This window comes from Narcine bancroftii, chromosome 6 (assembly GCF_036971445.1).
Source record: "Narcine bancroftii isolate sNarBan1 chromosome 6, sNarBan1.hap1, whole genome shotgun sequence".
NCBI lineage: Eukaryota > Metazoa > Chordata > Chondrichthyes > Torpediniformes > Narcinidae > Narcine > Narcine bancroftii.
In genome coordinates, this window is record NC_091474.1 from 246,273,296 (window position 1) to 246,300,843 (window position 27,548).

At 50.2% G+C, this 27,548-nt stretch overlaps 1 protein-coding gene across 8 annotated transcripts in view; it reads left to right on the forward strand.

Annotated features, from left to right (window-relative positions):
• The first annotated feature begins 973 nt into the window (after positions 1–973).
• Positions 974–27,548, forward strand: part of srfa (serum response factor a) — a 76,758-nt gene continuing 50,183 nt past the window's right edge. Inside the window, exons 1-2 of one of the 8 annotated variants that reach the window (XM_069887903.1) lie at positions 999–1,491; positions 7,129–7,269. In XM_069887903.1, coding sequence (XP_069744004.1) covers positions 1,054–1,491; positions 7,129–7,269 — 579 coding nt within the window. In that variant the 5' untranslated portion in view covers positions 999–1,053. Of the gene's footprint in view, positions 1,492–7,128; positions 7,270–27,548 lie in introns of all 8 variants that reach the window. The other 7 variants (XM_069887896.1, XM_069887897.1, XM_069887899.1 and 4 more) reach the window with 7 other exon arrangements.

Genomic DNA, 27,548 nt, shown 5'->3' on the forward strand with positions numbered 1-27,548 from the left:
ATACTGGAGACCCATCCTTATCCACACGGCCCTCCCTCCTCGTTTTCCTGTTTGCCAACCAGCTCCCTCTCCTTGACAGTACGTGGTCTAATTTCCCTCCCTTTCCCCCACATTCCCCCTCTCCTTGACAGTTCTAATCCCCTACCCTCTTTCCCTGCCCATCACACCTTCTTTCCCCAGCCCCCACTCCCTCGTCTTCCCCCAGCCCCTCCTCTCCTTCCTCCTTTCTCAGCCATCAGCCTCTACCTCCAGTCACGTACTAGTTTCTTAATCAACCTCCCACCTGATTTAACCTTTCACCAGTCTGTTCTCCTGCCCCCTCCCCCACTCCCACTATCACCCACACACAAGACACCCCAACTCTTCCCCCAACCCTCTATCCCTTGCCTTTTCTCCCAGGACCCCCTCCTCTATACCCCCACCCCATCACCCCTCCCCCACCCCCTTGCTCTCTTCCAGCTTCCCCCTTCACCCACTCCCCTCCCCATGCACTCTCCCCTCCCCTATAATCCCTCTACCCCCTTGCCTTCTTCCCCCATCCCCCTTTCCCCCCCCATCTCCTATCTCTGACTCCCATCCCCAACCCCTCTCTTTCCCCGACCCCAATGACGTAATCAGAAGTCTACGCTGGTATGCAAATTATTCCGGGGGGGAAATGACGACGATTGGCTGTCAACCAATCAGCTCGCGGAGCGGTGACTCACCATATAAGGGCAGCTCGCACCATAAAAGGAAAGGTTGTCTCTTTATATGGGGAGCAGAACGTAGTCCCGGGCGCGGCGGTGCGCCGCCTCCGCCATTGAGGACAGGCTCGGCGGCGGATCGCCGCCGGCGGTGATTGATTGGCGGAGCGGCGGTGTGATTGGCGGGCGGCGAGCGTCCGCCGCCGCGGAGGTGGGGGGTGGCGGCCAGTGCACCGGCTCCGGCGATGCGTGCTTGTGGTTGAGCGCGGGATTATTTGCTGGGCGGGGAGCAGCGCCTGGGCCGGCGGGGCAGGCAGGGAGGGAGGGAGGAGCGGCGGCGGCGGCTCGGCCTCACAGCGCGGCCCGCACCATGCTGCAGAGCCAGGCCGGAGCCAGCGAGAGCGCCTTGCCCGCGGGCAGCCTCCAGCACGCCGCCGCGGCGCCGCCGGGCCGCGGCCGGGAGCCTCCCCTCGCCTCCGCCGCCTACAGTGGCTCGGAGGCCAGCAGCGACGACGACGACGACCCGGCGGCGGCCGCGGCCCCGGACAGGCGCGGCCCGAAGCGCAGGCTGGCGGACACCGAGGCGGCGGCCGGGCTGGTCGCGGTGAGCGGTCACGAAGCGGGCCTGGTCTGCGGAGCCGGGCTGGCGGGCGGCGGGGCCGTTCCGTACGGCGGGGCGGGGGCGGCGGCCGGGCTGAAACCCGGCAAGAAGACGCGAGGCCGGGTGAAGATCAAAATGGAGTTCATCGACAACAAGCTGCGGAGGTACACGACGTTCAGCAAGAGGAAGACGGGCATCATGAAGAAGGTGAGCGCCCGGCCCGGCCCGGCCCGCGGGCTGCCCCAAGATGGACGGCCCCAGGGCCCGGCCCGCGGGTGAGGGGTCCGGCCCGGGCAGGTCCTGTGTGGGGAGGGGGGGGTCGTCCAGGCTGGACAGCGGCACGGTTCCCACCCCCCCAGGCCCTGGAGACCAATGGCCAGTCACCAGTCCAGCCCCAGACAGCGGTGGCGACCCCTGCCCCACCCACCTGAGCTGTAATTGAGGGGGGTCCGTTGGGGGGGGGGGGGGGGGAAGACAGGAGCAGCTTGTGGGATGGGGGCCCATCAACAGGTTGCCAGCGGGCAGGCCTTCGGGGTCTCTCGTGTTCCTGAAGAGGGGACTGTATCTGTCACCTGGTGACCTTGTGACAAACCTGCTGCCCGCCCGTGTTGTTGGGGGGGGGGTGGGGGCGGGGGGGGGGGGTGGGGGCGGGGGGGGGGTGGGGGCGGGGGGGGGGGGTGGGGGCGGGGGGGGGGGGTGGGGGCGGGGGGGGGGGGTGGGGGCGGGGGGGGGGGTGGGGGCGGGGTGGGGGGTGGCTGGCGCCTCCTGTATCAGTAGAATGGTTTCAACATGCTCCAGTGTCCAGAGTTGTCCATTGGTGGGAAATAGCAGGGAAGCAAGGCTCAACGTTCAACTCCACTGCGTTTAGGGATGATGAACTGAGCTCTCTTCAAGTTTCTGTCCACTGCATCCAAGGTCGGGCTGTTGTTTCATGTACTGTAAGGCAGGATTACATGGTGTAAGTGCAGAACTGTTTTTTGTGGGTTAATACATGACCTTCTGCTTAGGGTGTTGTGCTAACTTGTATAAACCTACTTCTGGAACTTTTTGAAACCATCCTCTGGTTATGGAGGTGGAAGCATTCTTCAGTACACTGTGAATGGGAATGTAAATCGAGGTCCTGTTGGTTCTGGATCACAGTTTCATGTGACCCACGTCTGTTGTCCCTCTGTCTTCCTCTCCAGTTTCTCTTTGCTGTTTAGTCTCCAGTGAAACCTGGAGTCAAAATTCCAATAATGTGGCTGGCCTCTCACCCCTGACCTCTAGCCTTTGCCCTCCCTGGTCTCTCCCCCTTTGCCCTCTATTTCTCCACTGAGTTATTTACCCCGGCTTTGACCTTCTCCCTCCATTAGATCTCCTCTGTCTGATGAACGTGATGCCCTATAACTGGGCTGTGTGTGGTGCTGAGTTCCCAGTTAATCTCTGCATGGGTTCAAGGCATCAGGAGGGTAATTTTAAATCTCTCCAGATTCTTGTCTCTTGCACGTGAGGCTCCATTTGGATCTGTCAGAATTTTTATCTCTGTGAAGCAATTGAGATGGTTTTGAGCATAATGTACAATATTGCAGGGATTGTTTGTAACTTGGGTATAATAGGGTAACATGGGCCAGACTAGCCTGTTACTGTGATGTATGTCTAAATTAAAAAATGTAACTAGTTCAGGTTATAATTGGGATCACAATCTTGAGTTCCTCTTCTGGATTTTGAAGAAACTTTCCAACTAAAACGTGATGTGTAAGAGGTGGCACTTCTGTCGGTTCTATAACTCTTGCCTATTCCCTTCACATTTTGCCTTCTGGTGCTACCAAGGACCATGGTTGTGATGTGGATGTATGAGTACACGATTTTTTCAGAGGTGGATATGATGGTCGGCACAAATTCTCCTTTGCTGCTCTTTTCCCTGAGAGGGAGATTTTTCCAGGAGGGGTGGGGGGGGGGCGCAGGTTTGCTGGCATTTGGATTCACCAGAGAGGGAGATTGCCATTGGACCTGTATGGTCCTGTGTCACAGTACGTTGAGTCTTGGGAAGCTGGTTCGCTCAGCCAATGTGGTACAACCTGCATGGTTGGGTTTCCTCCTGCTCTCATAGTGGAAGCAGTACTTACACATGTTTGCCTTCTGCTTGTCAGCAGTGTACTGACTGGTGCATGAATTTGGATGCAATTCCAGCAATAGAAGTATTACCCCTTCTCTGCCTGTGTTTGGTTTAAAAGCTCTCATGACTGGAGGGAGAACAAATGTTTTTATTAGCTTATAACTGAGGGTAGGGCTTCACAGTAGCCTTCAGAAGGGTTCTGGGTTTAGGCAGGAAACCATGGTTATTTATATGTGAGCAGATAGAGGTGGAGCTGGGAGGCGAAGCCAGCCATCAGCACAACCCACTACCGTTAAATCCCAGTTCACTGCATTCACCTCTTCCTGTTGAATCTAGGATCTGTGAATGAAGCCAGAGAACATGGGCTCAGAAAAAAAGTTAAAAAAAAAAAGTTATTTATAGATTTAAGCGGTCTTGGGGGAGGGGGGGTGGTTCTGGAGATCCAGGTGGAATGCTTTGGACTCCTTGTGAGGGAGGAGAGGTGGGCTGGGTCTCCAGCTCAATGGTGGAGGGGGATGCACTTTCCTCCTGAACCGGATCCCCTGAGGCCCTGACTAGGGGTGGTGAGAATGAGCTCTGTGGGTCACAGGGCCCCTGAGGCAACAGACTCTCTGTTCCAGCGGGTGCCAGGTCCCTGATGGTGTCCTCCCTGCCATCCAGCAGTTTCACCCTTTCCGCCAGTGGGGCTGGTCTTGCTTCTCCTCATGTGCTTCCTTAGAAGGACTGGACCGGGAGTGGTGAGCCAGGTTGGGAGTGCAGTTCCCAATGCCAACCTTCTTTCGAAATTGAATAGAAGCTAATGAGGAGTAGTGCTGGTCACAGTACATAGTAGTAGTGACTGGATGGAATGGAGTGTTAGAGAGAGAACTTCCTGCCAGCCTGAGTCTGGAAGGCCTTTTGACTTCAGGGCCAATTTGACAGCCTTCCAGACCGTGGTTTTCTCCTTTTCAACCTGTCTGTTCCCTGGGGGTTGTAGCTAGTAGTCCTGCTGGATGCGATGCTCCTCACCAGCAGGTACTGATTTAGCTCGTCACTCATAAAGGATGAGCCCTGGTCATTATGAATGTAGCTGGGATACCCAAACTGGGCAAAAATGGTCTGTGGCCTTTATGACTGACGAGGTGGGCATGGAATGGCGAACGGGAAGTGGGAGTACTCATCCATGATAGAGAGGAAGTAAGTGTTCCCGTTCCTGGAGGGAGAAGGCCCTTAAAATCGACACTGAGCTGTTCAAAGGGCCTGGATGACTTGATCAGATGCGCCTTTGTGGGGTGATGGAAGTGCAGCTTCCACTCCACGCAGACCTGGTCATTTCCCTGATGTCTTCCATGGAGTAGGGCAGATTGCGTTCCTTGACAAACTGAGTCATGAGGGTGACCCCTGGATGGCAGAGCTCATTATGCAGAGACTGCAGTTGGCCAGTATGTGTAGAGGCACAACTTCCTCTGGATAAGGCATTTGGCGGGTCATTGAGGGCTCCTGGCCGATAAGCAATGTCTGATCTTCCACCTAGAAATCTTGTCATTCTTGATTTTGCCCCTCTTGACGTTATTAAACATGAATGCGACCGAGTGCTGGTCAGTGAGGAGCGTAAACCTACCAACCAGGTAGTGTCTTCAGTGCCTCATGTCTTCTACAATGGCTTGAGCCTCCTTTTCCACATATGGGTTCCAGAGCTCGTGGCCTTGTGCAACCAGCCTGCCCACCTGGTTGAGGGTACCGGCTAGGGCTACATCTGAAGTGTCACTTTCCAGTTTGAAAGGTAGATTCTCATCCACTGCATGCATGGCAGCTTTCGCAACATGGTTCCAGAGGTAGTTAAAAGCAGTTTGGGCTTCAGCCGAGAGGGGGAAATGTGGGAAAAACCCCAGGCATCTCCTCAAAGCCTTTGAGGTCCTGGGAAAGGGGAACTCTAACAGGGGGTGCATCCTATCAGGATCAGAGCCAGTGATGCCATTCTGCACCATGTAGCCAAGGATAGCCAGACATTTAGTCCTGAACACACACTTGTCAGAGTTTTAAATGAGGTTCAGGGCTTTCGCTGTGTGGAGAAAACTCTGGAGGTTGGCGTCATGGCCTTCCAAGGTGTGGCCACAGATGGTGACGTTATTGAGGTGGGGAAGGTAGCCTTCACCGTACTCATCCACTATTCTGTCCATCTGCCTCTGGAAGATAGAAACCTCGTTTCTATCCAAAGGGACCCTCCGGAATTGATAGAGATGACCGTTAGCCTCAAATGTCATATATATATACATTTAGGAATTGATTGACAGCTGGTGATGAGCAACTTTCAGTTTGATTAGACTCGATACTGCGCAATATTATTCACCATGTCCGAAATTCGAGAGGGGGTGTACGTCCAGGAGTGTGCACCGATTAATAGTTTGGCTATTGACATTTACTAGCCTGGACTTGTTTCCCCTTTTCCCACTACCACTTATGCTCTCCACGGGCTGGTGCTAGGTTCATTAATACCTTCGTCGAGCATACATTGTATGAAATCTTGGTCTACTGTGCTGTACCTCCTGGTCTTGGTAGCAATAGGTTTGCAGTCAGGACAGATTATGAAGAGAGGAGAAGGGGTCAATATTCAGTGTGGAGAGGCTGCATGTGGGTTCTGATTTTAGGGTCCCTCTGTTCCGAACTGTTACGGGGGCGGGGGGGGGGGGGGGGGGAAATACCAGAATACTCTAACGTCATGCTTTTAAAGTGATACATTAAGTCCAGACCCAACAGCATTGGAGCTCACAATTCATAAGTATATACAGGTGTATCTTACAGAAATTCCCCCCCCACCAAACGACAGATGTTCTATGTTCTATACAATGTTGTTGAACACGCGTAGAATGCGAATGAGATGTGAGGGATATGCAATAATTGGAAGGCTACATCTTCAGGTTGTATTCTTGTACAGTCTTGAGTCTTTTAATGGAGCTTGTGTCGATTAGGCATTTAGTGAAATGTATGTTTACCTTGACAGTCGCTGTGGAGTTGGGTTGCCCAGCTTTGGTAAGATGCCATCAACCTCATGGCACAGCAAGACGGCCACCCTCCTTCCTCCTCCAACGATGATGGCACCGAATTTGAATTTTGGTCGCAGCAAGATGGCTGCCAAGCCTTTTTGCGCTGTTTTCTCAATACCACCCAGCGTTGGCGTGTAACGCAGCAAGTGGGTTTGGGTGAATTTGGGGCAGATGGCTTGGGGCTGGAGCCAGATCTGGGAGTGTTGCAGGCTCCGGTCTTCCCTGGGCTTCTCATGCTGCAAACCCTTGCCCAATCCCCTTTCTTGCCACAGCTGGAACACTGAGTCTTGAGCTGGGCAACGAGATCGGGGATGCTGGTTCTAGCTGCAGATAAAGCACTACCTAGCAAGGGAGGCGGCCGCAGTTCATGCTGTGGTAGCGGGAGCAGCTAATCCTTGGAAGGGCTCACCTGAGTGAGTAACCTCACTGGCTTCAAGGTCGCTGTTCTCGAGCTTGGCTTGTTCCAGCGATTTGGCTAGTTCATCGTGACTAGTCGGGTTCATCTTACCTGACTCGAGTAGTTGCTGCCTCATGTACCTCGAGTGGACCCCACGACTAGAGCGTCGAGGATCTGTTCTTCACGAACGTGGCCTGTAGCCGCTTCATACCTACTCCCCCCTTGGCAAGCATCCATAGATCCAGCAGGTAGTCATCAATGGTCTCTCCTGGCTGTTGGTGACGTAGGAGGAGTCGGTGCCTCACTAGGGCCTCATTTTGTGACTTCAGGTACCAAGCCTTCAACGACTCGATGGCAGCATCCAATTTCGTGCAGTCCCTGATGACTGCATACCCTTTCGTTCCTACCCTCGAAACGAGTGCGGACCTCCTGAGTTCTTTGGTGTGGAAGACATCTCTGGTCGTGTTCAGGTAGGCCTGGAAGCAGTCTAGCCAGTACGTAAACTCCTCAGCTGTGTCAGGGGATAGAAGGCCTATCAGCAGCAAACCAGGCTTGAGAAGCTTCCATCGTTTAGGAAATAAGCTAATAAAATTGTAGCGGGAATAAAAACTCTTGCGACTGGAGGGAGAACGCTTTTATTAGCTTGTAACTATGGTTAGGGTTTCACAGTAGTCCTCAGAAGGGTTCTGGGTTTAGGTGGGAAGCCAGGATTATATGTGAGCAGATGGGGGCAGAGCCAGGCATCAGCACAACACACTACCAGTGTATCCCAGTTCATTTCACAGTGGATACAGCTAAGTCCAGGCAGGGCTTGCAGGCAGACTCTGTCAGATTTGTGCACACCTTTCATCTTTGGCTTAATCCAGTTGGTGAGTGTATTTGGGACAACTTCTGGAATGGAATATTGATGTTTTGGATCTGATCATGAGTTGAAAGAAAAACTCCTTGGGGGAAGAGTGATCATAATGTGATAACATTTCTTATTGGTTTGAAAGCCAAGCCAATGTCTAAAATGAGTCTTCTGGTTGCAAGACTGAAACCAGAGTTGAAGTTGATCAGTGAAAATATAATTAAAAATGGGTGATGGGTAAGCTACAAATAGAAATGGTGTAGAAAGTGTGGATGGAAGGCAGATTGACTGATGACCAAAGAAGGGATGGAGGTGGGGGGGTGTTGTGAGCCGGGGTCAATGGGACGGGGTGAGGGGGGGGGAAGGATCATGAACTGTGGTCGATGGGGTGGGGGGGAGTGAACAGGACTTGTGCAAGAGTAAATGGTCAAAGGTTTGGCAATTGGAGTTCAGGAAGGAAGATATTTCTTGGGAAGAAAGGAAATGTATTTCTAGCCTCAAAGCACCTATGGCATAAGATCCTTGAAGAAGGATCCTCTTCCTTGAAGAAGATCTCAGGCCTGAAGTTGCGCAATATACCTATCTCCTATGGAGACCAAGACTGGCTGAGTTCACCCCAGGAAGTGGGCTCTGAGCTTCCCTGCGCCCTCTAATGTAAACAAATTGTCCCTTGAACATGAAATTAAAAACAGTTTATTTATCCCAGCTGCAACCTTGTACCAAAAGTTTCTTGTGCTTCTATATGTGCCCCCTTCCTGGGTCTATGCCAACCGTGTTGGACATGTGTTTGGCCCTGGATCTGCGCCAACTGTGTGAGTTGTGTACCACATTCCTGGGTCATGTGCCCACCGTGTGGGTCGTGTGCCCCGTCCCTGGGTCTGCACCAACTGTGTGGGTCAAGTCCCCCAACCCTATATCTGTGCCAACTGTGTCGGTCATGTGCCAAGTTCTTAAATGAAAAAATTTAAATTTAGACATACTGCATGGTTGCAGGCCCTTTTGCCCATGAACTCGTGCCCAATTGCAGCCAATTGACCTACAAGCTCCTGGTACGTTTTGAGCATTGGGAGGAAACTGGAGCACCTAGAGGAAACCAACGCAAATACGGGAGAACATACAAACTTCTAACACAGCGGCAGATTCAACCCAGGATTGCTGGTGGTGTAACAACAACTGTGCCCCCTTTTTATGCTCAATGTTTTGTGGTCTCACTCAGTTTAAACCTTTTGTTGAGGTTGAGTTCACAGTTGTATTGTGGAAACAAATTCGAAGGATCAAATTCTCCCACACAGTCCAAATTGTCCCAGCCACATTTGTCCCACCTGCCTGTATTTCTCCCATATTCCTCTAAACCCATCCGATCCATGTATCTGTCCAAAGTTTATTTTCTTAAATGTTTTAGTAGTCCCTGCCTCAACCACCTCCTCCGGTAGCTCGTTCCACACACCCACCACCCCTGTGTATTTTTTAAAAAAGTTGCCATTCCAGTTGATGCTAAATTTCTACCCCCTCATCGAGACCCTGTGTCCTCTGGTTACTGATTCCCCTACTCTGTACAAAGGACTCTGCATTCAACCGATCTATTCCTCTCATTGGCGTTTAGAAAGACCGGTTAATAAGTGACCAGATTACGAGGGTATGATCCTGAACTCGCCCTGTAACGAGGGGCATGTTTTACAGGGTTGGGAATCTGTTGCGTTTGGTTAGCAGGGTTGCCTGTGCAACCTGATGGGCACGTGGTCTGTGGGCCAGTCTGGGAGATGATGGGCAGTGATGCGGAGGCTGCGTGACCACAGGCCCATGGCAAGGTGAAGGTGAAGTTTCAGCTCAACACCGGTGTTGTTCAGAAGCTTCTGGTCTCTGTACAGTTTGCCATTTCTTTGTTCCTCTTGGAGACACAGGTCTGAAAGCTCTCTTTGGCCCTTGCTCTACTTACTATACACCTATGACTGCCTGGCTCACTGTGACAACACCATCTACAAATATGTTGATGATGGACAATGCCACAATAGTGAGTTGTATAAAAAAGGGCGATAAGTCAGCATACAAGAGGGAGATTGAAAACTGGGCCTAATGGTTCACCAACAATAACCTTTCACTCAGTGTCACCAAAACTAAGGAGCAGATTGTTGACCAGGAAAGGACAACCAGATGTGTACGATCCAGTGATTATTGTAATCACTGGGGGATCATTGGTGGAAAGGGTGAGAAAGTTTAAGTTCTTAGGAATCACTATCTCGGAGGATCTTTCCTGGACCTAACTCACTAATGGCATTATGAAGAAAGCATGTCAGTACCTCTGCTTCCTCAACGAGTTTGCGGAGGTTTAGTATGACACCAGAAACTCTGGCAAATCTCTACAAGTGGTGGAAAGTGTGTTGCCCGGCCGCATCACGGTCTGGTATGGGGACGCCAATATCCCTGAGCAAGAAGCCCTGCAAGAGGTAGTGGACGTGGCTCAGGACATCACCGGCAAAACCCTCCCTCCCATCTACAGGGAATGGTGCTGTTGCAGCAATCATCAAGAATCCACCCACCCAGCACACGCTCTGTTCTCACTGCTGCCATCAAGAAAGAGATGGAGGTGCCGCGAGACTTGCAGCACCAGATACAGCAACAGGTGCTACCCCTCCACCATCAGACTCTTCAACAACAAACTCAATCAAGGACCCATTTAAGGTTTTGCATTTCATTGATTTTTTTTTCTCTCTCTCTGTGTTGTACAGTAAGTTTGTTACATCTGAACGCTGAGTCCATTTATTTTTGTACTACAATTCTGCCGCTCCCCTAGGAAAAAGAATCTCAGGGTTGTCTGTGATGCCAATAGATCGGAATCTCGGTGGTGTGCTGCTTCATTGGCAGGCAGTCATGCTGTTGGGTGGTGGAAGTGACAGCAGGAGCTTATTGAAGCCTTGGATCTACTCAACTGCTGCCTTGGAGTGGGGTTAGGAGGGAAACTGGAGGGAAAGAAACTGGGAAGATGGTGAGACTCAGGATTCCTGTGGGAGATGAGATTGGAATCAGGAAATAGTCCCTCCACTGAAGTCTGTGCAAAGCTCCCAAAGGATTTTTTGGGTAATTCTTTCTTTATCGCACTATGAACCATATCAACCAATATATTTACAGATGGATCTCTTTAAATATTCAGTGACATTTTCTCTTTTTTTCCCCCATTCCTCCCTCCCCCCTTCCCACCCCCTCCAAAAACAGTAAATATTGGATATATAAAATACAATAAAACAATATCTTTCTACAAAAGGAATACAAACAAAAAAGACGTATCATCTACTTATTCACATTAAATCTGATCGTGTGTATCTTCTTATCATTTTAGGTGGTGGTGGTCCGAGGCCTGCTCTTTCTGTTATGTTCTATATATGGTTCCCAGATTTTTTCAAATATTGTAACTTTGTCTTTTAAATTATATATGATTTTTTTTTTCAATGGGATACATTTAAACTTGGTTATATATTCTATTAATGTTTATAATCATATAGTTCAACGTGGCCATCTTATATCTTTTTCACTTCTTTTCTGCCTCTTCACCACCTCCATCCCTTTTTTCCATTACTGTTTTTAAGTTTTCCTTTTTAATCTCAATATATAACAACGCATTTAAGACATGAAATACCCCAACAATCCCTACAAGCAATAACCCTTTAACCCCAAATGAACCTCCCCTCCTTGGATTGCCCCTTGTCCCTTGACTGCAACCACAACTCCCTTTTCCATTCGGTTTGCGAACTTGCTCATAAGCGTCAACTGATTTTGCAGTGACCATTATTCACTATCCTCCGAGATAGTGATAGTGATTCCATTATTCTACCAGAGAACATTATTTTCTTATACCTATAACAAAGCTCTCTTTTTTCCCTTCTTCGCCTTCTCTTCTTCATCTTTATATATACATTATCTTTACCTTATATTTTTACATATTTTTGTATATTTTCTTGCTGGTCTTCCTTTTTGTCACTTCTCCACCTCTCCTCCTTTACTGCACATGTTCAGCAAATTCTTGGGCTTTCTTTGGGTCTGAAAACAGTCTATTCCGTTCCCCAGGAATAAATACTTTTGAGTACTACTGTCTTAATATAAAGTTATACGCTTTCTTCCATAAGATTGTTTTCGCTGTGTTGAATTCCTTCCTCTTCTTTAAAAGTTCAAAGCTTATTTCTGTGTAAAAATAAATAAATAAATAAATAGATAGATAGATAGATGAATGAATAGATAAATAAATTAAAAATAATAATAAAAAAATTGTTCCTTATATTTCAACAGCTTATTGTCTTCTCTAATCTTTCTTGCCTGTTCCATTATGTTTTCTCTTGTCGTATATCTTAGAAGTTTTACCAATATGGATCTCTGTTTTTGATGTGGTGGCGGTTTCGGTATTAGTGCTCTATGCGCCCTTTCGTTTTCTATTTTTTCATGTGAATCTGTTGCTCCCAGCACCTTCGGAATCCATCCTTTTATAAATTCCTTTTTATCTGACACTTTGCCTTCTTTCAGGCCCACTATTTTTATGTTTTCGCCTACTGTAGTTTTCCAATATGTCAATTTTTTGTGACAATAAATCTTGTCTCTTTAATTTTTTTTCACTCTCTTCCAACTTCCCTTTTAAATCATTTATCCCCATTTCTACAGCCACTTCTCGTTCCTCCACATTTTATACTATTTTCTGTATTTCAGTCATGACTAACTCTAAGCTTTGCGTTTTGTCTTCAGCTCTTTACATTTTTCTTTTGATTGAACTAAATTCTAATGATAGACATTCTTTTAATGACCTCATTTGTTCTTTGAAAAAGGCTTTATCTAAACTTTGTCCTTCTATTTTACCTTCTTTCCTTTGAAAATCTTGGTCTTCTTCTGTGTCTGTATCTATGTCTGTGTCATCTTCTCTGTATCTATGTATCTTCATCCTTCTCTGGTGAGCTGGTTCTGTATCCTTGCCGGGCGGCCTCCTGCCGCCGGGCCTCCTGCCGCCGGGCCTCCTGCCGCCGGGCCTCCTGCCGCCGGGCCTCCTGCCGCCGGGCCTCCTGCCGCCGGGCCTCCTGCCGCCGGGCCTCCTGCCGCCGGGCCTCCTGCCGCCGGGCCTCCTGCCGCCGGGCCTCCTGCCGCCGGGCCTCCTGCCGCCGGGCCTCCTGCCGCCGGGCCTCCTGCCGCCGGGCCTCCTGCCGCCGGGCCTCCTGCCGCCGGGCCTCCTGCCGCCGGGCCTCCTGCCGCCGGGCCTCCTGCCGCCGGGCCTCCTGCCGCCGGGCCTCCTGCCGCCGGGCCTCCTGCCGCCGGGCCTCCTGCCGCCGGGCCTCCTGCCGCCGGGCCTCCTGCCGCCGGGCCTCCTGCCGCCGGGCCTCCTGCCGCCGGGCCTCCTGCCGCCGGGCCTCCTGCCGCCGGGCCTCCTGCCGCCGGGCCTCCTGCCGCCGGGCCTCCTGCCGCCGGGCCTCCTGCCGCCGGGCCTCCTGCCGCCGGGCCTCCTGCCGCCGGGCCTCCTGCCGCCGGGCCTCCTGCCGCCGGGCCTCCTGCCGCCGGGCCTCCTGCCGCCGGGCCTCCTGCCGCCGGGCCTCCTGCCGCCGGGCCTCCTGCCGCCGGGCCTCCTGCCGCCGGGCCTCCTGCCGCCGGGCCTCCTGCCGCCGGGCCTCCTGCCGCCGGGCCTCCTGCCGCCGGGCCTCCTGCCGCCGGGCCTCCTGCCGCCGGGCCTCCTGCCGCCGGGCCTCCTGCCGCCGGGCCTCCTGCCGCCGGGCCTCCTGCCGCCGGGCCTCCTGCCGCCGGGCCTCCTGCCGCCGGGCCTCCTGCCGCCGGGCCTCCTGCCGCCGGGCCTCCTGCCGCCGGGCCTCCTGCCGCCGGGCCTCCTGCCGCCGGGCCTCCTGCCGCCGGGCCTCCTGCCGCCGGGCCTCCTGCCGCCGGGCCTCCTGCCGCCGGGCCTCCTGCCGCCGGGCCTCCTGCCGCCGGGCCTCCTGCCGCCGGGCCTCCTGCCGCCGGGCCTCCTGCCGCCGGGCCTCCTGCCGCCGGGCCTCCTGCCGCCGGGCCTCCTGCCGCCGGGCCTCCTGCCGCCGGGCCTCCTGCCGCCGGGCCTCCTGCCGCCGGGCCTCCTGCCGCCGGGCCTCCTGCCGCCGGGCCTCCTGCCGCCGGGCCTCCTGCCGCCGGGCCTCCTGCCGCCGGGCCTCCTGCCGCCGGGCCTCCTGCCGCCGGGCCTCCTGCCGCCGGGCCTCCTGCCGCCGGGCCTCCTGCCGCCGGGCCTCCTGCCGCCGGGCCTCCTGCCGCCGGGCCTCCTGCCGCCGGGCCTCCTGCCGCCGGGCCTCCTGCCGCCGGGCCTCCTGCCGCCGGGCCTCCTGCCGCCGGGCCTCCTGCCGCCGGGCCTCCTGCCGCCGGGCCTCCTGCCGCCGGGCCTCCTGCCGCCGGGCCTCCTGCCGCCGGGCCTCCTGCCGCCGGGCCTCCTGCCGCCGGGCCTCCTGCCGCCGGGCCTCCTGCCGCCGGGCCTCCTGCCGCCGGGCCTCCTGCCGCCGGGCCTCCTGCCGCCGGGCCTCCTGCCGCCGGGCCTCCTGCCGCCGGGCCTCCTGCCGCCGGGCCTCCTGCCGCCGGGCCTCCTGCCGCCGGGCCTCCTGCCGCCGGGCCTCCTGCCGCCGGGCCTCCTGCCGCCGGGCCTCCTGCCGCCGGGCCTCCTGCCGCCGGGCCTCCTGCCGCCGGGCCTCCTGCCGCCGGGCCTCCTGCCGCCGGGCCTCCTGCCGCCGGGCCTCCTGCCGCCGGGCCTCCTGCCGCCGGGCCTCCTGCCGCCGGGCCTCCTGCCGCCGGGCCTCCTGCCGCCGGGCCTCCTGCCGCCGGGCCTCCTGCCGCCGGGCCTCCTGCCGCCGGGCCTCCTGCCGCCGGGCCTCCTGCCGCCGGGCCTCCTGCCGCCGGGCCTCCTGCCGCCGGGCCTCCTGCCGCCGGGCCTCCTGCCGCCGGGCCTCCTGCCGCCGGGCCTCCTGCCGCCGGGCCTCCTGCCGCCGGGCCTCCTGCCGCCGGGCGTTAACCTTTTTACTTGCGTACTGCGCATGTGCAACTACTCACGCATGTGCAGTTGCACACCTCTTGGCTCTGAGAGCCAATTTTGGAGTCTGCCGGTCGGGAGGACACCGCTCCTCTGGGGACTCACCAACACCGGAGATCGGCCGCTCCTCTCCACGGTGGTTCTCTGCCTTCTTTCTTCTCCAGTGATTTTCCTTCTTCCCCTTTCTGTTATTCTTACTTTCTCTCTTTTGGGTGCCGTCTTCTGTCTCTTCTCTGTAACTTTATCTTTAGCTTCCTGTATTTTATGTCTATTGAGCTCTTTTTTTCACACTTTTTTCTTTGGAGAGGGCTGGTTCCACTCAACCAGCCACTACTCCATCACGTGACTCCCTATCACGTGACTCCCTCAGCTCCCAAAGGAATTTGAGCCCAGATTCATGTGTGACTGCTGGGAATCAAACAGTTAACTGGAAGATGACAGCTCCATTTGACAGTACGATAGAAACTGAGCAGCTGCCAGGGTTGAACTGGTGTGTGTTGATGGACTCTGCTGATTGAGGCTCAGTCCCACCAAGTTGCTGGCTCTTGGGTGGTCCTGGAGGGGTGGTCCTGGAGGGGTGGTCCTGGAGGGGTGGTCCTGGAGGGGTGGTCCTGGAGGGGTGGTCCTGGAGGGGTGGTCCTGGAGGGGTGGTCCTGGAGGGGTGGTCCTGGAGGGGTGGTCCTGGAGGGGTGGTCCTGGAGGGGTGGTCCTGGAGGGGTGGTCCTGGAGGGGTGGTCCTGGAGGGGTGGTCCTGGAGGGGTGGTCCTGGAGGGGTGGTCCTGGAGGGGTGGTCCTGGAGGGGTGGTCCTGGAGGGGTGGTCCTGGAGGGGTGGTCCTGGAGGGGTGGTCCTGGAGGGGTGGTCCTGGAGGGGTGGTCCTGGAGGGGTGGTCCTGGAGGGGTGGTCCTGGAGGGGTGGTCCTGGAGGGGTGGTCCTGGAGGGGTGGTCCTGGAGGGGTGGTCCTGGAGGGGTGGTCCTGGAGGGGTGGTCCTGGAGGGGTGGTCCTGGAGGGGTGGTCCTGGAGGGGTGGTCCTGGAGGGGTGGTCCTGGAGGGGTGGTCCTGGAGGGGTGGTCCTGGAGGGGTGGTCCTGGAGGGGTGGTCCTGGAGGGGTGGTCCTGGAGGGGTGGTCCTGGAGGGGTGGTCCTGGAGGGGTGGTCCTGGAGGGGTGGTCCTGGAGGGGTGGTCCTGGAGGGGTGGTCCTGGAGGGGTGGTCCTGGAGGGGTGGTCCTGGAGGGGTGGTCCTGGAGGGGTGGTCCTGGAGGGGTGGTCCTGGAGGGGTGGTCCTGGAGGGGTGGTCCTGGAGGGGTGGTCCTGGAGGGGTGGTCCTGGAGGGGTGGTCCTGGAGGGGTGGTCCTGGAGGGGTGGTCCTGGAGGGGTGGTCCTGGAGGGGTGGTCCTGGAGGGGTGGTCCTGGAGGGGTGGTCCTGGAGGGGTGGTCCTGGAGGGGTGGTCCTGGAGGGGTGGTCCTGGAGGGGTGGTCCTGGAGGGGTGGTCCTGGAGGGGTGGTCCTGGAGGGGTGGTCCTGGAGGGGTGGTCCTGGAGGGGTGGTCCTGGAGGGGTGGTCCTGGAGGGGTGGTCCTGGTTGGGTGGAGGGTCCGCGGTGTAGGTGTGAAGGGATGTTGGAGGGGGTGGGGGTGTCAGAGGAGGGGGAGGACTGTGCATGCTGCACATGAGTCGGATGGGGGGGGGCAGAAGGGCATTGCGCTTTGAGAAGGGGGATAGTGGCTTCCCCCAACTGGTTGCAGCCCGAAGTCTCTCACCTGACAGCAGGAAGGAGGCTGCAAATTATGATCACCACCAGCCCATCCCTCTGAACAGGCAAGAAAGGCCTGTTACTGCATTCTATGTCTAAATTAAAATATTAAAACAAAATAAAATCCATTCCTTGTTTGGTTGCCTGCTTTAAGAAAGGGCTAATTAATAATCTGTACATTTATCTCTAGTGTCTGGGGTTCGAATTCTGCGCTGGCTGTAAGGAGTTTGTACATTCTCCCCGTGTTTGCTTGGGTTTCAAAACGTACAAGAATTGTAGGTTAATTGTATTTGGGTGGTGTGGGCTGGAAGGACCTGTAACTATGCCATATGTTTAAATTAAGTTTAAAGAATTTGAAGGCAAATGGGGAAGAATAATCACTACTTTCTTTAAGATTTTGTCAGTGTTTTAGTTGACGAAGAGTTCAGGCCTGAAATGTTGGTTACCGCGACATATCATTGCGTGACCTGCTGAGTTTCTCCAGCACTTTTGTATGTTGAACTAGTTCAGTCTGAACGCTGGATCTCAGATAGCTATGAAGAAGTGAGGTAATGATTGGCTGTTGGTTGGGAAACAACATTGAATGTATGAAGGCAGCTCACACTTGGAGTTAATGCAGAGTTAACCCCTGTGCTCTATAACCAGCCTTGCCCTGTGAATGTTGAAATGTTGCAGGAGAATAAATGAAACCTGGTGGTGCACAAGGGCTCTGTGGCATCCACAGTGTGCAGATCTGGAGAGGTTGATGAGCTGGTAAATTTCAAATCTGCGTTCTGGGTTTGGAACAGGTGGGGATTGTGGATGCACAACATGCTGTGTTCCAAAGTGCCACAAAGTGTGGAACTGTTCCCCTAAAGACACTGCACGATTTTCAGTAAAGCTATGAAGGATGGGGAACAGGAGACCAGTTAGTCCGACACCACAAGGCAGGGTTGAAGTGTAATCTGGCACTGGAAACAATTAGAATTCGAGTCATTTGATGAAAGGCTTTATTAAATCTGGGTTGTGACTGCCTGAAGTTGATGGAACCACAGAACACTGCAGTGCAGAAATGGACTCTTCAGCCCATCTAGTCAATGCTGTACTATTGTGCCCAGTCCTATTGACCCTCTCCTGTACCATTATTCCCCATGCACTTTGGTTTGAAAAAAAAAGTAAAAGCATACTTTTAAATGCTGAGGAATTGTGTTCAGATATAGCAAGCAATGATGAAGGTACTATTTATTGCCCAATGTTTTAAGAGGAATGGAGGGGCTGCTCTATCAAGGTGCAGTGTGTTGAGTTCAGTGGGTGTGGCGTGGGTCGAGTTTGGCGAGACTGCGCCAGGATGCAGTGTGGGTCAAGTTTGGTGGGACTGTGCCAGGGTGTGGCGTGGGTTGAGTTTGGTGGGACTGCGCCAGGGTGCAACGTGGGTCGAGTTTGGTCGAGGTGCGCCAGGCTGCGGCGTGGGTCGAGTTTGGCGGGACTGCGGCGTGGGTCGAGTTTGGCGGGACTGCGGCGTGGGTCGAGTTTGGCGGAACTGCGGCTTGGGTCGAGTTTGGCGGGACTGCGGCGTGATCAAAAAAAATTCTAAATCCTTTTTTTGATTCACTTGATTCACTTTTATCTTGTATATGGCAAGGATAATGTCCCTGCTTGAATAAAGTTCCATCTTCAAAAGTCAAGCAGGACGGTGGTTTGGTATGTCTTAATTATAGATTTTAATTTTAGGCAGTCAAAATATGATTCCTTTGTGACAATTTGATAACAGAGTTGATCACCCCACAAGGATAGAAATAGAATTAAATTTGACAGAGAATATTTCTTTCCTGGCAATTCTTTGATCTTCTCTATATTCTTCTTTAGATAAATTAACTGACAACCCAATCATTAAACACTTTTTATGAATATCGGCACAACTGAAAAGATATTTTGGATTTCAGAGGTTTTTAGCCCAATTGTATCCAATCATCTTTTCCAATTTTCTTTGTAAGATTCAACTTTTAATGCATGGCGTAGATTGGGTGTTATTTGTTTTAAAGTCCTTTTTATTAATAACAATTTTGCATCAGCTTTTATTTTGATATTTACAAATTAGGCATTTTGTTCAATCCCAGATTCCGAATTTTCTTGGAATTCCTGAGGCAAATAATTTTGATACCTTTTATAAAGGTTTAATATCTCTTATTTACGATAAAATGGCTAAGTTAAGTCTAGCCTCGTTAATTCAAATCAAGAATATGTGGGAGCAAGATTTCAATCTTTTAATGTCCAATCTGGTATAAACACTGCATCATTTTGTACATGGTATTGTCTGTTACAATTTAAAGTGGTTCATAGGGCACATACATCTAAAGTTAAACTTTCGCTTTTATCTGGACCCAAGTTCTCTGTGACAAATGTAAAATGGGTGTTAATTTCATAGCTCTTTTTGGAATACTTTGACGATAATGTTATACTAATTTCAATTGAATATAGCATTTTATCCTTTTTTTCATTAATGCCAGACGTGCAATTTTTTTGTATTTTATTTGAGTTTTCATACTTAAAGTCCAATAAACAAATCCATCCATGTACATATTCATACCCAAAGTTTATATTTGTCCCCACCCACCTCAGTGATTACATTCCAAAAACTTACCTCGATTCCAATCTTTGTGGTGTACACGACCCCTATCGAAACCTGTAATTAAAAGAATTAACCGTGGCAACACCATTCAAAAGAAAACACTAAAAAGAAAGGAACTTGAAAGAGAAAGAAAACTCAGCACCTGAAAAGAAACGGTAGGTGCATTGTATTGTGTCAAGTCCCATTTCAGTAATCACATTTTTGGCTGTACTGGGATAATTTAACCATATCCCTATTTAGAAAGGGGGAATCAATTTATCTGAGAACCAAAGTACTGCAGTGTCATGTTCCTCCGTAGGTTATGTGATTTTCTGCAGGGGAATGAAACTCTGCATTTCCATATTCCATCATGTGGTATTTTGCTGGGAGTCGGACTTCCACAAAACCGCTATACACTTCCTGGTGTTATGGGTTATTATTATGGTTATGAATAAATGTCTTTAGAACAGATAGATTGTGGGGGGTTTAATGCAGGTCATTTCACAAACAGAGTAACACTTCACAAAAGACGTCATTTAAAATGCAAAATGCAGGAGCTTTGCTGAAGCTTGACATTGAGGCTCCGAATGCTTTTGCAGAGGCAATGGAACTGCTTTGGAAAGAACTTCAAAAGGAGGTGCAAATTGGAACCAAGTCCAGGCTCAAATACTGGTACAATCTTTCAAAGATTGGATTTGGAGCCTTGGGAGAGGTTTTTACAAGCAGAGAGGAAAAAATAAACAGGATTCTTCTCTTAGAGAGAGAAGTAGGTTCTATAGTAGCAGTTGAGACTGCAACATGGGAAGCTGGCAGGCTTATTGAAAACTCCATTTTGAAGATGGATTGTGAGTTTGGAGTTCAGGCTGATCAAAACTCTTGCCCTTACAGGAGGAAATTGCTGGCTAGAGCATTTCTCCTGAAATATGGGAAACGAAGAACTCTGTGGTGACCTGGGAGAAGTGGTCATCATTTGGAAAACCCTGATGGGGCAAGTTTATTCAGCAAAACACTGAAGTTACTGATTAGAGGAAATCAGTTTGTGTGTGTCCAACGAGCAACAATTCTCTCTCTGAAACCCACCAGAACCCTTCTGAGCGGTAACCATTTAACTTTAAGCACCAGAGACTGGTGAAAATTCATAAATGTTGAATTCTGTGCACAGTATAAGAATTGCCTGATACCGGTGAACTTGGAGAAGTGAGTTTGGACACTGAATCAAAGAACTTATTTGAACAAATACTTATTACATACACGTGCTCTTAGAATTAGAAGGGGATTAAGTTAATGGTAATAAGTTAAAGTTTGATCCTGTTTTTATGTTTGAAGAAAATTAAAAGCAGCTTTTGTTTGAGTAACCATTTGTCTTTGTGAATTTCTATTGGTACTGGGGTTTGGGCTCTGGGCTTGTAACACTGGCTACTACCAAGATGACCTTCACAAACAAAATTTGGAATTTAGTCAGTCTAAACTGCGCTTCTCTAATATATATCCCCTAGGTCTTCCCAAAAAGGTCTCACCTTTGAGCACAGCCAGGTAGAATGGACGAAAGTTCCCACCTCCACACCACATCTAAAATACATTTCTGAACTCTCCGACTTGGATATATGTAGTTTTTGAGGTGGAAGGTGCAACTGGTGCAGGAGGTTTTACTGCACCATCCTGTGTCTGGTATTGACGTCCCCTGTCACACTGTCCAGACACAGGTCCTGCCACCATTCTTCACTGAGTGTTGTACCCAAGCCCGACTCCTATCTCTCCCTTTACCTTTTTCGGCCCCTCATTTTTGGAATATGTATTATGTATATTTTGACATATTAGTCAATCCTTTTTTTCAGCCTCATTTTAAGGGTTTTATGGAATATCTGGCATATAAGTCAACCCCAATTTTCCAGGAGCCCATAGATCGCACGGATTGGTCTCCTGGGTGTTGGCAGGAGGTGATTGCTATTATGGAGGGTCCATCGACACAACACAATTCGTGGCGAAAATATGAAGTGAGCTTTAAGTTGAAAGTCATAGAAATGGCCAAGAAAATAACTGCACTGCTGCAAGAAAATTTGATGTTAGAAAGAAAGGAGAATTTAAGAAAAATACCAAAAAGGCAATGTTTGTTGAGAAAAGGAATCACTCATTGCCCGAGTTGGAAAATCACGTTGCAGAATGGGAATGTGAACAGAGGCAAGGTTGCTACATAGTCACACAAAATAAAATAAGAACATTTGCACTGCACAGGAAAAATTTGGTACTATGCCAAAAAACAAAAAAGATTGCACAGAAATTACCAAAAGATCTTGATCATAAAGTTGTAAGTTTTCACCAGTTTATTATACAGAACTGGCAGAAACACCAGTTTGTGTTGGAAAATATCGGAAACATGAATGAAACCCCCATGAATTTCAGGCTGATAGGCATGACAGTGGAATGGAAAGGTGTTAAAACTGCAAACCAGAAGTACAGGCCACGAAAAGTCCAGGTTTACCGTGGCGTTATCGTGCATGGCCAATGGGACAAAGGTAAAATTCACGATCATCTTGAAACGCAAAATTAAACCGAAAATGAAATTCCCCACAGGTATTTTTGTACATTTTCATGAAAAAGAATGGATGAGTGAAAATGGTGTAAAACTATGGATAGACAATTTTTGGAACAGGCGGCCAGGGGATCTACACAAAGAACAGGGTTTGTTGGTCTGGGATATGTTTCATAGCCACTTAACTGAGAAGACCAAAAGTAGATTAGCACTACATAATACTTAAATGGCGATTTTGAAGGGTGCTCATTGTGTTGTTTTCAATAAAAGTCTCAATGAAAATCTGTCGCAGTCAAGTTTTTTTTAGTGTTCAAGGGTTGACTAATATGCCAGATCAGCGTGGATTGGATTTTGAGCTGAATTTAAGGTCTCAGAAGTATATCCGGTGTATGTCTACCCCCTTTTTGTTTTTTGAGAAATTTTTTCGGGTTCCACAACTTGACTTGTATGCCGAAATATATGGTACATCTTAAGGATGGGGTTATCCATTTGAGTAGTTTTACATCTCATTTATAAATTTATATATCCTTTGGCTATCTTTTCACCTAACGAATGCAGCCCAATCAGTGTCTGAGCTGGGGTCCCTTTTCCCTCAAAGAGCAAGGTGATAAATCTTGCTTGGGATGCCCATTAATACTTGTTGAAGTAACCCCTCCCAATTTATAATCCCATGTTAACTTTTTCATGGAGATTCTCGCCACTTTCCCATTCCACAGAAACTTCCTGACACATTTGTGGAGCACCTTTCTTTAAAAAAAAAGCACTCAAAGCAATGCAATGGATAATGTTATGGAGTCCAGCGATACGCACCACAACACAGGGTTACTTAAACAAAAGTAGTTTTTAATTATATTTGAACAGAAAACAGAATTAAACTTTAACTTATTACTTAACCTACTTAACCTAACTACTTAATTCCCCACCCCCCTCTAATACTAAGCGCAGGTGTGTGTAATGTATATTTAAGATTAGAAAAGTTCTTTGGATCACAATCCAATCTCACTGGTTGCAGGCAATTCTTGTACTGTGCACAGAAGTTAGCATTAACAAAGTTCACCAGTCTTTGGCACTTAATAGGCAAATGGTTACCACTTAGGAGGGTTCTTGCTGGTTTTCAGTGAGAGATTCCTTTTCTAGGACATCCGCAACTGACTCCTTCTCAATCAGTCTTGCTGACAAAACTTTCCCCCTTCAGGGTTCTCCGAATGATCCTCTTTCTTTCAGGTCACCTTTCAGACTGCCAGTCTTCTTTGACCAGTCAGCCTTCCAAAGCTTGCCAGCTTGTCCTTCTGGAACTGATTTCTGTCTCTCCTCTCTCTGTTTCACACCCTCCCTCTCAGAGCAAAATTGTTCCCCTCTGCCTACAAAGATCACATGCTCTCCAGGCAAGCTGCTGTCGATACTTTGTTGCCTCCTGCAAAAAGAATTCTGCAAAAGTCCTGCAAATATTGTGTGTTTTAAAATGTGTGGGTGCAAGCTGCTCTAACAATAATGACTGGAAAAGGTATTGGAACCTTGGCATCGTCTTCATTTTGATAGTTGACTCTGGCCATCAAAGTAATGGGCATAGTCCTCCATCTGACCAGCTCTTCCTCAACCCTCTGGAGCAAAGGGATATAATTAAGCTTGTACAAATTACGTAAATCTTTATCTACTTTGACACCCCAAGTAGTTTATGCCTTCCCTTGGCCACTCGAACTCACTGTTATGTTGATACTGATCATAATCCCGTTGTCAGAGGCATATAAACCTCACTCTTACCCAAATTTACTTTGTACCTTGAAACATTCCCATAATCCTCCAGTGTGGCCCTCAGACCGGCCAGTGACCCCCCCACCCCCCCGGGATTTGTCAAATATACCAACACATCATCACAAAAAGGGCTGATTTTGTGTTGCATCTGGTCCACCTTGATCTCCCTTATGTCTGGATCCCATTGAATGGCTTCCGCCAGCGGCTTCATAGCTAGTATGAATAGAGCTGGGGACAAAGAGCAACCCTGTCTACTTGACCTGTTCAAGGAAAACACCGGAGATAAATGCCCGTTTGTAATAATTTTGGCTCGAGGTTTATGGTAAAGTGCCTTGGCCCAATTGATAAATGTTTGTCCCAGTCCAAATTTCTTTAGCACCTTGAACAGAAAATCCCACTCTAGTCTGTCAAAGACCTTCTCTGCATCCAAAGCTACGGCCACTCCCAGGTCCGTCCTTGACTGTGCTATATGTACAAAACTTAGCAGTCTAGCTACATCATTCGCCAATTGCCTCTTTTCTAAGAAACCCACCTGATCTAGGTTCATTAATTTTAGGTGTTTCGCCAGCCTTTTTCCCAATGCTTTTGTAATAATTTTGTAATCTGCATTCAGCAATGAAATAGGCCTATATGAGACAGGTTTAAGGGGATTTCTGCCTTTTTTTGGTATTACTGTAATGATCGCTGTTGAGAAAGATTCCAGGAGGGTATGCGTCTCTGCCATCTGATCCACCTCCTTCATAAGAAGGGGCAACAAGAGATCCTTGAACTCCTTGTAACATTCGGTGGGGAAGCCAACTTCCCCAGGGGACTTCCCACCTGTAAAAAGCCCAGAGCCTATTCCATTTCATCCTTAGTAAACAGGGCACTCAGCCTTGCTCCAACCAAGTCCAATCAGCGGGATCTCCCCCTGACTCTAATTTATAAAGTTCTTATTAGAATTCTTTAAAAACGTCATTTATTTCTTTTTGGCTTGTACGAGATCTTGCCTTCCCCTGTCTAATTGTCTTGATTGTACTGAAGGCCTCTTTCACCCTCACCTGTCAGGACAAGACTTATGGGCCTTCTCCCCTAGTTCATAGTACTGCTGACTGAATCTTAGAAACAACTTTTCCATCCTATTTGTTTGCAGCGTATTGTACTCGAGCTTCTTATTCACCATTTCTATACTTCTCTTCCATGCCCACCCTCTGATAGGCCTTTACCATTTGTGTTATCTCCAATTCCAGATCATTAACCTTTTTCATATACATTTATTTTTATATTCTTGGTGTACCCAATTATCTGGCCCCTTAAATAAACATTCAATGTATCCCATATCAGGAAGTTATCTTCAGTAGAGGGGCAGTTCGCCTCACAGAACAAATCTATCTGAGCTCTCACTAAGCAACAAACTTATGGTTTCCCCCAACAATGTTATGTTCAGGCGCCATCTATACGCTTGGGGCTGCTTATCCGACAATAAAATCGATAACACCAAAGGCGAATGGTCTGACAGCAGCTGCACCCTGTACTCGGATTCCACTACCCTATCCTCCGGTGGGCTAACACCAAGAAAAAATCAATCTGAGTGTAGGAGTCATGCTGCCGTGAATAAAAAGAATAATCGTCGCTCTCGGATTCATCTTCCTCCAGATTCAGATAAGATTCAGCTTCTTCACGAAGGCCAGGGTGGACTTGGCTGCCCTAGCTCTCGTGACCTTCTTTGACAATTTATCCATGGCCGGATCCAGACAAACATTGAAATCCCCTCCAATCAGCGCTTTCTCCTTCTCTCCCCCCCACCCCCACCATTACTTAAAAAATATATCTTATTCAGGGCATATACATTCATCTGGGTCCAGGATTCTGAATATATTTGACAATGCATTATCACAAGTCTCCCTGCAGGAGACCACCACTGGAACATTCTTCCCTATCAGGATAGCTACTCACCTGGCTCCAGAAACACTTGAGGAAGACGTCACTTGAGCCACCTACCCCCTCTTCATCTATGTTTTTTTGTCTGTGTGGTGGACTTCTTTTTAAAAAATACTAGGTCCATCTGCGTCTTTTTAAGATGTGAAGACTTCCTCTATATTGCTCCATTAATCTCATTCACATTTATACTTATCACCTTAATTATCTCATCCATTATCTTAGGGTCTTCCTAATATCCTTTCCCCCCATTTCCAGTCTTGGTCCTTATCTTCTGCCCCATTTGTCCCATCAAACCTCAAGCATAGATTTCTGCACCCACCCAAAACGTATGTAAATTTAAGGAAATGAAGAAAAAACTATATCTGTCCTCCTAAACTTCTCTCCCCATCCCGGCGCCACTAACCCTATAGTTGACACCAATTTTCTTACCGAACTGAGGCATCCCCGCAGCACCTATCGTACACCCTCCCCTCCTGTGCCACCCCTAAACTCCTATCATATATATATCCCCCAAATAATATATCATCAGTTTAGACAGAACTTGATAAGCAATCCAGAATATTTACAGTAATATATATATAAACTATATATATATATATATAAACACACACACACATGCATAATCCCCCAACCAGCAACCCACTTCCCCCGTTTATTGCCCCTCCTCCTGGATGGCCTCCTTTGTCTCTGTAAAACTTTATTCTCCCCCCCCCCCCCCCCCCCCGTGCAATGGCACCGTTGGGTGTTATTGCCTTCATTCCAACCCCTTGTCTTGCAAGACCCTTTTCACTCCTTTGTTTCAGCAACATCACGCTGATGTCTAGAAAGAAAACGGCCTTGCTACCCCTAAACTCAGCTGGTCGTCCCCCCCCCCCCCCCCCATCATCCTTGCCCCGTCGGCTGCTGCTCGAAGAACCCTTTCCCTGTCCCAGAAACTCTTAAATTTCACCAAGACCAACAGAGGCCATTGCCCTGGACCCAGTTTGGGGAAAAAAAGACCTACGTGCCCACTCTATCCTCAAATCTCCCTCTACCTTGCCCTCAACCAGAACCCCCTGGTATCCAATCCTTAATAAACAATCAAATCTTTCCCCTCCACCCTTCCTTTAATCCCACAATTTTAACATTTTTTTCTTCTGTTAAAGTTTCCAAACCTGTCTAATGCCTCCAGGATTTCCTCCTTTTCCTGGTTCCAGACATCCTTCTGACTTTCTAGGCGTTCCATGGAATCCTCCACCCTCTCTATTCTGTCCTCCACGCTTGAGACTCTCCCTTTCAGATCTGCCACTGCCCTCTTTATCTCTCCCATATCTTTTGAAAGTCCCTTTAAAACAATCTGGCCTCCGTGACCACCTCCTCCACGGCCCTTGCGTACTTTCTAGTAAAGTCTCTCCTCTCCTTCTGATGCCTTCACCCATCACGACAACAGGTGTTTCCTTCCACCTTTATTCTCTTCCACTCTCAATGCTACTGCTCCCTGACCTCTCAGCCATCTCTCGCCATCCACCGCCACCACCTCATCTGCTGCCCATAGGGTTATGCCTAGGCCGCAGGTCGGCTGCTCTCCTGACATCCTCTGCAATCCCATTCTTCCTCGCTGCGGACAGCCCTCGATCTCCCGCACTACCCCCAACCTTTTTGAAGATGCTGCTGCCTCTACCAGTAACACTGCTGCCTCCTCCCAACTCCTCTTGATGTGACACCCTTCAGCCGTCGTCGCTGCTCGCTGGCTCGTCACTGTCCACCCAACTTGACTCTGCAGCGGCCTATAGTGGACCCCACCGATCTCACCTGTGTATTGAATGGTCTGTGTTCTGTGAGCAGTCAGGAGCCCCAGTCCAAGGTTGCCTGTGTATTGAATGGTCTGCATTCTGTGTACAGTCTGTAGCCCCAGACCAAGGTGGCCTGTGTATGGAATGGTCTGTGGACTGTGTACAGTCTGTAGCCCCAATCCAAGATGGCCTGTGTATTGAATGGTCTGTGTACAGTCTGTAGCCCCAATCCAAGGTGGCCTGTGTATGGAATGGTCTGTGGACTGTGTACAGTCTGTAGCCCCAATCCAAGATGGCCTGTGTATTGAATGGTCTGTGTACAGTCTGTAGCCCCAATCCAAGGTGGCCTGTGTATTGAATGGTCAGCATTCTGTGTACAGTCTGTAGCCCCAGACCAAGGTGGCCTGTGTATGGAATGGTCTGTGGACTGTGTACAGTCTGTAGCCCCAATCCAAGGTGGCCTGTGTATTGAATGGTCAGCATTCTGTGTACAGTCTGTAGCCCCAGACCAAGGTGGCCTGTGTATGGAATGGTCTGTGGACTGTGTACAGTCTGTAGCCCCAAT